This window comes from Hippopotamus amphibius, chromosome 1 (assembly GCF_030028045.1).
Source record: "Hippopotamus amphibius kiboko isolate mHipAmp2 chromosome 1, mHipAmp2.hap2, whole genome shotgun sequence".
Classification (NCBI taxonomy): Eukaryota; Metazoa; Chordata; class Mammalia; order Artiodactyla; family Hippopotamidae; genus Hippopotamus; species Hippopotamus amphibius.
In genome coordinates, this window is record NC_080186.1 from 134,222,915 (window position 1) to 134,235,007 (window position 12,093).

The 12,093-nt window shown below is 42.9% G+C and overlaps 1 protein-coding gene across 1 annotated transcript in view; it reads right to left on the bottom strand.

Moving 5' to 3' along the window:
- Positions 1-12,093, bottom strand: part of DOCK2 (dedicator of cytokinesis 2) — a 414,056-nt gene that overhangs the window by 288,134 nt on the left and 113,829 nt on the right. Inside the window, exons 24-25 of the mRNA XM_057729388.1 lie at positions 7,570-7,640; positions 5,702-5,808 (exon numbers count right to left, since the gene is read on the bottom strand). Coding sequence (XP_057585371.1) covers positions 5,702-5,808; positions 7,570-7,640 — 178 coding nt within the window. The remainder of the gene's footprint in view (positions 1-5,701; positions 5,809-7,569; positions 7,641-12,093) is intronic.

Sequence of the window (12,093 nt, forward strand, 5' to 3'; positions counted from 1 at the left end):
CACTGTGGGAACTGCTCCTCTCTGCCACACTGCTCTCCTTCCCCCACTCTGGCTCTAGGAGCTCTGCCTGCAACTAGAGAAGGTCAGTCAGGGGGCCACCAGCATCAGAATCCCCTTGGAGGGCTGATGCCATGCACATCCCTGGCTCCTCCCCAGATCTGCAGTGTCAGAATCTTTGGGGTAGGGTCCAGGATTCTACAATTTTAGCAAACTCTCCAGATGTACCTAGGGTTTGAAAAATTTCTCTCTCAGAGGTTTTTATGTCTTATTTTATCCCTTTTGAGAATCCAGGATAATATTTTCAATGTACTACTCTCTACTGTCCCACCTTCCCCCATTAGTCAAGAACCCTGGCAGCCATTCCATTTTTATAGCCCCAGAGAAGAGAGATGAGGAAGGCTTCCTCAGAAAAGAAGACATGATAGAATTAAAAGGCTAGCAGCCCCTGAAGCCACAAGACGTGTGTCGCAACATCCCCTCTTGAGCTAAAGTCCTAAAGAGAGATATTTTAGATAGGTTATAGGAAAAGGCAAAAGCAGAGTCTCTCTTCCCTTTCCTAATTGGATCCCTGGGACCTGGTTCCAGACACTATTTTGGAGAGGGAGGGGGAAATATTTTGAATCAAAAAGACTGGTTAAATCTGAAGCCACAAGATGTCATTAATTGAAAAATTTAAGTTGCCACAGTACAAAGTGAGGTGGAGAGGTAAAAAGATTAGATTAGATTTAGAAAAAAACAAAATCAAGAAGCTTCATCATCTTTGCACATTGAGTGTGGTGCAGAAATTTGCAAACTGGCAGCGGTTGTATCCCCACTATATCCCCAGGGCCTGGCCTGCAGCAGGGACAGAGTAAATACGAAATGAGGCTGGGCTGAGATGCCTGAGACATGAGGGAGGACTCACTGCAGACTTGAGCTCTGGTTAGGGTCTTAAAGGGATAAGCAGGAGTTACTAGTTAGTGTGTCTAGGGGTGGGAGTAGGGAATGAGGGGGAGGGAGCATTAGAAGGTATTCCAGGCAGTATTCACAAAGAAAAGAATTGTGGAAGGACATGCATGGTTCCAGGAGAGATAAGGAGCCAGCCAAGAGTCTAGAGCATGTCCTGGGAGGAAGAGGACTTATTCCTTTACTGCCTTCTCCTTCACAACAGTCTTAGTACCCAGCCCGATGTGGACATCTCAAGTCCCAGGCAGCCTGCTTATACCACTTCTCACTGCAGGAAAGCTGTGCTTTGAAAACCTGCAATGACATAGCAACCACTGGCATCAAGAGTGCCATGTCCTGCCCAGGCAAATGTCCCTGTACACAGCTGTTAGAGAGTTGCCCAGCATTTGGTACAGGGGCAGGGAGTGAGAAAGGAAAAAAAAATCTCTCAGGAGGAACAATGAGGCACTTTTCCTAATATGGAGAAGGAAACATTTTCAACAAGAAAATAAACATATCTTCTTTTTATTCATTATAAGAATAAAGCATAGTATAGTGGCAAGAAGATGAGTTTTGTTGTTCAAATGACTTGTGTTCCAAATCCAGTTCTACCACTGCTACCTGTGAGTAGCAGAGATGGTCATCAGATATTCTGCACATTTCTCTTCACTCCCAGATTCCCCTGCAACTAGGTTGGGAACACGTGATGGCTTCTGGGCGAGGGACTGTGGGTGGAACCTCTGGGAGTCACTTTCAGGCTGACGTAGTTGAGAGTGGTTGTACTTCCTCTCACCCTCTCTTGACTGCCACAGAGAGGCCATAGGTACCAGCTGGCATAGCTTCACAAGGTGTACAACCTTCCTGACCTTCATCAGACTTTGCACAAGACAGAAATAAACCTTTACATTGTTAAACCATTGCTGTTTGGGGAGTTATTTGTTACCCCAGAATGACACAGCCCAATACACTAATACATTGTAATGTAACACTTGGTCTCACTGGGATGAAAGTTAATTGACTTTCTAGGCCTTGGTTTTCCCATCTACAAGATGGGAATAATTATACCTATCCAATTGGGTTGTTGTGATAATTTAATATATGTTTACATCCTATAGAGCAAATAACATGTAGCTGGCATTTAATAAATATGTCTGTCCCTTTAAGATGCTATTGATGTCATTATTATGCTTGTGGTTATTACTGTTATACAGTGGATACAACAGATGTCTTTAAATAAGCAGGAACTGTGTAAGGCACTCTGCTAGTTGTTTCACATGCATTATCCATTTTCATAGCTAAAGAAACAAAGGCTCAAAGAGGTTACTTAGGCAAAGGAATACAGCTACAGAAGCAGGATTTCCTAAATCAAAAGTCCACATTCTAATGGCAACATTCCTACTCACATTTTTCAGATGTGTAACCCTGGAGGCTCAGAGATGTTGCATAAGTTCATCAAGCAAAGTAACAGCTGTTAGAGTGATAGGACTTCTCTCTTCCAGCCCAATGCTGCAATGATGTGATGATTAGAAAAGATAAGCTCCCTAGGGCACTGGATACTGATGTCTGTGCCTCCTCCCACCACAGAGGCCCAGTCCACTGTGAACTGAGGTCCCAGCAGTTCCAGATACTGTGGGCAACAGATAAGGAGAGGGGGAAAGAAGGAAACTACGTCTAGATAAAAGGAAAACTGGATGCTTTGTGTTCAGAGAACAGCTTCTCAATAAAGTTTCCAAAGAAAATCCCACTAGTTGAAAATAAACATTGGAAGAGTTTCCAAATCTCTGCCAGATCTCTGTCTCTGTCTCTCTGTCTCTGTCTTCCCCCAGCCCCCCGCCCCCTGTTTATGTTGAAAGTTGAGAAAAGCAAGCAATGTGGATCCTAAAGCAGTTTACACTGAACCAGATGGTACATCTAATTAGCATTAGACTAAAAAGACGCATTACTTAGAGATTAGGTTCTCACAGGGACAAATCTGTTCCAAAGGCGCAGGAGCCTTGGTTTTCTCGCAGCCTCCCCTCAGAGCTTTCTCGAGGCATATCTATCCACCCTTTCTTCCGTCATCACCACCAGGCAAGTCTGGAGGAAACAGGAAATTCACCTCCAGAGATTTCCCCTCCCGCTGAACCCTGAAGCCATTCACACAGGGTGAGCCACCCCAGCAGGGCCTCGGCTGCTGGTGGCCCCCGACTCCCTCATGCCCCAAGTCACGTCATGCCACATCACGCACAACAACCCATGAGACGCGGTCTGCGGTTATTCCCACTTTACGGCCGAGGAAATGGAGACTTATAAGGATGACGTAACTTACTCAGGATCACAGCTCAGGTAAAGTTGAGGCAAATGGAGGCTGCGTCCGTGAAAGAAGGAAGAATTAAAAAGTGTGTGGGGGGGCGGGGTGTAGGAGAAAACCGTCATAGAGGATGTCTGTCAAGTGCCCCAAACTGTGTATACTGAGGCCTGCAGCAAGGTAAACAATGAGGTGAGAAACCACACACATCTCACCCTGACCTATACTTCTGGGCTCACATCACACAGGCCCTGTGCAAAAACACTCTTGGGAAATGAAATAAAAATTGGAAAAACCATTCAAAGCCAGGATGGGAAGCACATACAGACCAAGGTCTTTCCATTCATTAGGTCTTGTGTTTCTCAGACTCTGGGGAAAAACACACAGCTTCCAGGGAAACAAGGAAGTTTGGCTTAGGGGGACAAGCAACTGTCAACTATGAAGGTATGCGCTTATTGCAGGGAATCTGAAGGTTAGGATAGACGCCAGGAAAATAAAAGGAGCAGCAGAAATAACCACAACAGCAGTAGTAACCGTGATCACTTAGTCTGGGATATTATATTGCTTTGATAGGTGCTTTAAATGCACTTTTGGTCTCATCAGCCCACACAACAGTCTTCTAAGACAGACACTGCTATCATTTTTCCCATTTTACAGATGAGCTTACTGAGGATCAAAGAAGTTAAGTAAACTGCCCATGGTCACCCAGCTGATAAAGGGCTGAACCAGGAATCCACCCCTAGAACCAGTGTCTTTAACCAGTAAACCTTCTCCCCCTTCTCCATAGGATCCTTTGAAGAGAGGCCAATAGGGTAGTCTGCCAACATTTCGGAAAGTGCTTAAAGCCTCCTGGCTCCTCTGCTTGATGTCAATACAAGTGTTCAAGGCTGTGAGTACAAGCTAATGTCACTGACAATACTCCAGGCAATTCGCACATCTGGCAGTTAAATAAGTGCAGGCTCAAAGCAAACGGTGTCCCTGAGGCACAGAATACTTCCCAGGGAGAACAACGGGAAGGATTTCATTATAGCTCAGACCTGGCCAAGGAATCAAGCTCACCTTATTTCAGGGTATAAAGGAGACACTCACCCAAGAGCCATAGACACTGTGTGCATAGGAATTCAGATTGTATTCATTTGGAACATGAGGATGTAAGGAGAAGTCTAAGCTGAAGTTTCCCTTGGGGTTATTTTTTTTAATTTATATTATTTTTATTGAAGTATAGTTGATTTACAATGTTGTGTTAGTTTCAGGTGTACAGCAAAGTGATTCAGTTATATATTACACACACATATATATTCTTTTTCAGATTCTTTTCCTCTTCTGAGTTATTTTTGTAAGAGGGCTCACTCAGCAAATAAACAGTGGGAGAGGAGTTATCTTTAATCTGTGCACACACAACTGTCTAAATGGTCAGGAAACTACAGGCATGAATGTAAAATGACAGGAACACTTTTCTTCCCATGCCCTTCTTCTACCCTTAATTCCAAGGGATGGGATTCGGACAGCAATTTTGGATGCACCATGTTAACCAGGCATTAGTGGGGAGAATCTTTACAGTGAAGTGGTTTCTGAATCTTTAATATATAAATATTCCAGTTTCACTCTGAATAAATCCTGGCTGGGTCATCACTGATCCTCTGCTTTCTAAGACTTTTTGCTTCTTGCACAGTTTGCCTCTCATTCTATCACTGACGCCAGTAGGGACAGAGAGGAATTTAAAACTGGAAAGCGTTGGTCTGAGGGTAGAGAAAACAGAGCTGACGCTCAAAAGTCATTTTTTTTCAACCTCACAGAGAGGAGTGATGTAGGAAATGGTGAATACTGACATCTAAGTCCTACCTGCTCATAGTTGGAGGATGTGTGGCCATCCAGCTCACTGGTCTCAAAAACAGGGAACCCCAAGGCTCTTGACTGTGGGATGCTGGTTGGGGACTGCTGGTTACCAGAGATCAGTTTGGGTGAGCAGAAGCTCTGACCACAACTGCTGCCCAAGCCCACTGTCATTCCCTGCTCTCCAGGAAATACCACTAGGTGAAGAAAAGCAACGTCCAGAGCAGTTGTATGACATGCTACCATAAGAGGAACAACAATAATAAAAGACCAGGGGAGAATATATAGTAAATATGTGTGTGCTTGCTTATATAGTGAGTGTTCCTGGAAGCAAACACAACAGGAGACTGGAGCCGGTGGTGCCTCTGTGCAGGGATTGGAACTTTACCTACTTCTCATGTAGAGTAAAAACCTCACAGCAAAATGACTCCAAATTTAGCCTCTCACTAAACTTTCTCGGGACAAACAAACAGTACAGCCTATGCTTTCCTTAAATTAGTTTAGATTCTGATATCTAAGTTGTCAGCTACTTTCTATTTTTCTCCTTCATTCAGACCCAGGGAGTTGTTAGAGAAGAAACATTTGGTAGCTGGGCAGCATGTGATGAGCGTGTAGGGTTTCTGACATCCCCAACCAGCCAGGATGCTTTGCACTCACCTTGCTTTTTAAAGAGGTTGCTCTGGACAATCTCATTCATGGACTGGACTTTCTGCTTCTGGAGTTTCTCGGGAGGGATGCAGGTGTAGAACTCAAAGAGGAGTTGGCTAAGGACAGGAAAAACAGGAGCACGGAGAGCTCATTAAACCAATATCTGCCCTCTCCTGGCACTTACAGTCCATCCCCAGCCTGCCAGCTCCGCGGGGGCAGAAACAATGTACATCTTGCTCCCTTCACCCCCAACCCCCGTGCATGATAAGCCTTCAGTAAATATGCCTAGTTAGTGGTGGTGTTGAATACTAACAGCATTCAAAGAGATATGGAAATCTGAAAATAATATCAAGAAACCCAACCACTTACCCTGTGTATCAGGCACATGTTTTGCACTTGACATCCACTGTGCCACTTCAACCTCACAATTCTATGAGTAGATCTTATCTCAATTTTACAAGTGGGAAAACTAAGGTTTAAAAAGATTGACCAACTTTCCCAAAGTTACACAGCTGGGGAGGAGGCGGTCAAAGAAACAAGGGTTCGAAACCAGATTCTAATTTCATTACCATACTATTTTATTTACTAATGTTTTATGCTTAGTAATGCTTTATGGTAAGTCTTAAGATCAAAAAAAGGGTCCTTAATTTTTTAAAAACTCTGAAAAGTTGTAGATTAGAACCAGTTTGGGATATAAAAAAGGAGATCGCTCTTTCCAAACACAGTAAAAATAAAAATACCACTGAAACAAAATTATAGCTCCTGTCAGCTTTCCAAAATAAGCTCATTGTGTTTATTCATTCTTTCAAATCCTTATTAGGCATCTACTTAGTATGTGAGAGGCAACGTGCAGGGCAGCGGGGATACAACAGGAACAGACTTGGTCACAACTGGCCTGGAACTTACATTCTAATGGAGGTCAACATACAACACAAAAGCAAGCAAATCAGTATAAGGCCATATATGCAATGAAGGAAATGAATAGGGAGTTGTATCGAAGAGTCATGGTGCAGGGGTTGAGGGAGGAATTTAATTTATTTACAATATTCAGAGGTAGCTTCTCCAAGACGGTAACATTTAGCTTGAGACCAGAAGAATGAGAAGCCAGCAGAAACCTTCGTATGGACAGTGGATAAACTGATGAGAGCTGAATAAAGTCTGGAATGCACTGAATAGAATTGTGCTCATGCTAATTGCCTAGTTTTAATATACTGTAGTTATCTAAAATGTGAACATTAAGGGGAGCTGAGTGAAAAGTATGTGGGAACTCTCTAGATACTATCCCTGAAACTCTTTTTCCAAATCTAAAAGTAATCCGAGATAAAAAGTTTTTTAAATCTTCTATAGGTTATCTTGGAACTAAGTGAATTTAGGACAAAGAAGAAAAGGGCATATCTGGTTCAGATGCCCCTATTGTAAGAGCATAAGCACAGTAAGATAATGTGTTTCTCCCCTGAGAGGAATGGGGTGTAGAAGAAGAAAGCGAAGGGGACCCCATCTCATTATCTCATTAAGTGTCCATAGGTTGTCCTCCACATCTAACTACAGGGCTTACAGGGCAAAGTCTGGAACCCCAAAATAACCTTCAAGCCCAGGTGAAGTGGAGATATTTATACCAAACATCAGTTTTTTAACCTACATGTTCATATTCTGTATCACTGATATCGTCAAAGGATGCTTATTTGGTTTTCATCAAATCTGACACAACCAAATGAAACTGTAAAAATCCCACACCAATATCCCTGTAGGAAGCTCCAACCATGTGTCTTTCCTGTCCCTGCACTGAGTGCCCATCTGGAATTCCCCACAAGAGCCCTCCTCTCCCTCTGAATCCCTGGCTTGACAATAGAACCCAGGAAAATACACCATAAGCTCACCTGAGTAACTTTGCGTCAAAGACAGTTTCCACATCATGGAGGACAGATGGGATGTATTTCAAAGCAGCCACCTAGGTAGAAAGTGAAATGAACATGAGCAATGCCCATGGCCAACAACTCTGCCAACAACTCTGCCTGGCGGTGAGAATACTTTACAACATAACACAGATCAAGGGGAAAAGATCCTGCATCCTGGGCATTGCTACAGTGATTCAGACTCTGCATGTAGATTGAAACATTGGGTGTATTTCTTACAAAAGTTTCTTCTGTCATCAAGGGTGCAGTAATGTATAGTAGAACAATCACAGACTTTGAGGTTATACAGACTTATAGTCAATTCCTGGTTCCACTCCTTAGCAGCCATGTGTCTTTGGACATAACGCTTAGGTTCTCTGATGTCTCAATTTCCTTATCTATAAAATAGAGGAAATAATGCCTATTTTGCAGGATTGCAAAGATTAAAAATAATTTAAATGTGGCATCCAGCAGAGAGTTAGGCATATTTTGGGTGCTCAATAAAGGGTAACTTCTATCATTACTGGAAGAGGGTGTGCGGAATTGTTTTGTTGGTGGCAAGGATGGCATGGACTGAGTTATTTCTATTTTCTCTCCCTGGCCAATTTGTGAACACTTGTCAGCACGTTTTGGTCCACTAGCTGGGTTAGGAAAACTAGGTATTGCGGTGGATTGTTTCTTTCCTCTGTGCAAGGTAACTGATGCATCCAGAGGGGAAACACACCCAGGCCCTCGTAAAACAGCACCATTTGCTAAACAGCAGAGGAAACTGCAGCTTCCACAGGAGGAGTTGTAAGTCACATAGCTGGAAAATAATGTTTAAAAATCTGGTAGATGTATCCATTTTATATTTTCTTTGTTTTCTTTTTATTTTTCTGTATGTTCTAAGTGTTCTACAGTCAAAAAGTATCATCCTTTCACAATCAGACCAAAATTAAAATAGTGAAAATTCTTTTTTAAGAGAAAATCTTATCCCAGCCACATAGAGTTGAGCTTCTTAGTTAACATAAATAACAATTATGGCTATTCTCAGAGAATGTTCAGTGGAGCAGATACCATGCTGTGAGATTATTTTGTTAAACCTTATTTCAACCTATGAGGGACGCTATTTTCATAGATCGGGAACCACTAGGGCATCAAGATTCAATAACTAGGGGCTTCCCTGGTGGCACAGTGGTTAAGAATCTGCCTGCCAATGCAGGGTACACGGGTTCAAGCCCTGGTTCAGGAAGATCCCACATGTTGTGGAGCAACTAAGCCTGTGCGCCACAACAACTGAGCCTGAGCTCCAGAGCCCACAAGCCACAACTACTGAGCCCATGTGACACAACTACTGAAGCCCATGTGCCTAGAGCCCATGCTCTGCAACAAGAGAAGCCACTACAATGAGAAGCCTGTGCACTGCAACGAAGAGTAGCCCCTGCGCTCCACAACTAGAGAAAGCCCGTGTGCAGCAACAAAGACCCAATGCAGCCAAATAAATAAATGCATACATACATACATACATACATACATATATACATACATACAGAAGATTCAATAACTAGGTCACAAAGTTAGCAAGTGGGAGAGCCAGGATTCAAACTCAGGCAAGCTGCTGACAGAGCCTCTCCTTGTAACCCTCAACTACATGCCACCTCACTCAAATAGCAACTGTCTCTCTCCACGCCTTCATGCTTTTTTTCTTGTTATTTATGATTTTTACAAGTCAGTATTATATGTATGATATAAAAAAAAATTCACACAAGTATTAGGGTGAAAATTGTCCCTGAAGTCCCACATCTCCATCTCAGCCCCAATCCCTACTCCTCGGAAGGGATGACTGCTGTCTGTGCATGAACACCTGTGTGTTTGTGTGATTGTGCACGTATGTGCGTGATTACACAGTTCTGTAACTTGCTTTTTGCAGTTAACCATGCACCACTGGTATTTTTGCACATCATTTCATAGAGTGCACTCTTCATTTCTAACCACTGCATAACAATGCTCACATGGGTACACCCGGTCCTCCTTACTGATGGACTCCACACTATCTTCAGTTTTTCTTTATTATAAAATAAGTGGTAAGAAAATGTTAAACATATACATTTGTGTATCTGTGAGAATCCCTGTGGGATGGATGGCTGCTTGAAGAGAAAGTAGTGCATCAAATGTATGTACACATATACAAATGTATATACAAATGTATTTACATACACATTTTAGGAGATTTTGTCATATTACCTTACCAAAGAAGCAGTAATCAATTTCCTTCTAATCTTTTCCCTTGCTAACACTGGTATACAAATCTGCTTAATTTTGTCAATCTGATATATAATATGCAACTGTGATCTGCTACTTTTGGGGTCTAGTGCAGGTGGGCTTTTCTATATTTATTGAAAAACTGTATTTACTATATAGCTTGTTTATAGTCTTTCCCCATTTTTCTTCTGGGTGATTTCTTTTCTTTTTGGTGTGGAATTCCTTATATATCATTAACATTAACCCCTTTGTAGTAATGCATTTTGCAAGAATTTTTCTTGCTCATCCTGTAGTTTGTTGCCTGTCTTTTAGCTTTGTTTACCATATCTTTCATTGCACAGAAAGATTTTAATTTGTATGTTGTCAGATATGTCAGACCGTTTCTTTATAGTTATTGGATTTTGTGTCTAGAGATTTATTCTTCATTCTTTCAAATCAAGATGACAAGCGATAACAAGATTCCAAAGCGAATGTTTCTAAAACTAGGCTCTATTGGGACACCACTGTCCCATAGGATAGTGTTAGGTATTCTGTGGGGGGAAAAGGATTTGCAAACAAATAATTAGGGGAAAGTTTGGCTTAAGCAAAGTTAAATCACTAAGGTGTTTTTGTTTTTTGTTTTTTTTGCTTGTTTGTTTTTTGTTTTTTGGGGGGTTTTGGAGGGGTTTTTGGCAGATCTTTTCAGAATTTTAATATGTTAAGATGCATTGGAGATATGTGTATAAAAACAGATAATTGAACTTGGTGTACCCCCCCAAAAATAAAAAAATAAAAAAGATGCATTATGACATCCTCCAGGCAATTACAGTATACAGTGCATTCCAGCCTAGTTGGTCAGGCCATCTGTATCAGGAAACATCAAGATGTAGCAAAAGCAGATGCCCGCAGGGCTGGGCAAGCAGCAGAAAGGAGTGAAGTGAAAAGAGCATAGTGGGAAGTGATGAGGTATATGGAAACCACACTCTGTCCAAAGCATGAGTCATTCTTGTTCACTTGTTTTAACACTGTGCTTGCCAGATCAAACACACCTGCAGGCTGCACTTCTCCCACGGGTTGCCAGCTCACAACCCCTGCAACTCTAAAGAGACACCATATGCCGAGGCACATGGCCTGATAAAGGCCGATCTAAGCATTCTAGCAAACCATTCCTCCCTTCACTCTTAGGCTGAAGAACATAGAGCTCTGGGTCCACAGGGGCCTGGGGGGAATCCCAGTGCTCCACCCAGCACCTGCATGAGCCAAGGCCCTTTTCCTCACCCCCTGAGCCTCAGCATGTTCGTGCGGGGCAGAGGGGAATGATGCAAATTAAGTGTATCTTGCACCTATTATAATGCCCTGCACGCAATAGGCCCCCAAAGTGTGTGTGCTGGTTCTCTCCTTACTTCATCTCTCTAACACCAGCTCTCACTACCCAGCACCTGGACAACGTATAACATGGACTCAACTCATGGTAATTAAGACCAAAGTGAGGGAACAAAAACAGAAAGGAAATCTTCAGCAAGCTGGGGAAAGCCGGAACTTTCATGTCTGTAGCAGGCTGCTGACTTTTGAGGGCTGCATGTCATTCCAGGGCTTCAGAGTGATGCTGCAAGGGTAGCCATCGCCAGGCGTCTACACAGACACTCATACTGAAATGCTTCGGCTCTTGGTGAGGAGGAGCTGGAGAAAGCTGGGACAAGGCCTGCTTCAGAAGGAGCCAGTCTTCCCAGCCTCCCAGCCCTGGGCTGGCGATAAAGTAAAATAAACTGAGTGGTTGTCACCCCAAAACTCAAAGGGTGTCATCAACTTGCCTGGCGTATTAAAGTTCCATTTGGTCCAGGTGGCCTCACAGAGAAGTGGCAGGCCTATGGTTGTCTTTTCCAAAGGGGACAGGAAGTTTGCCAAGTCTCCTGTCACAGCCAGCTCTGGCTTCAGGGGGCCTGTCCACAGTCCTTGCTGACACACCTGAGTGGAGTGACAGCAGGTGGGTTCAGCAGGTGCTACCACCCACCACCCCCAGGAGGCAGAAGAGCTCAGCCATAAGACCCGCTGGAGACCTCCATTTGTTCAAGTTTCTAAGGCCTGGAAACTAGAAACAGCTTGGCTTTCTAGACCTGTTGGCCTCCTGGGAACTGTGTTGCTCTACTGTTGCTATTATTTTTACTCTCATTAATACTACTATTACACATAAATGTATACTGTTGTGTTATTACTTTCATCCCATAGTGTATATGCCTATATCATATAATACTTAGGAAAAACACACAGATATTTTTATGTATGTGTGTA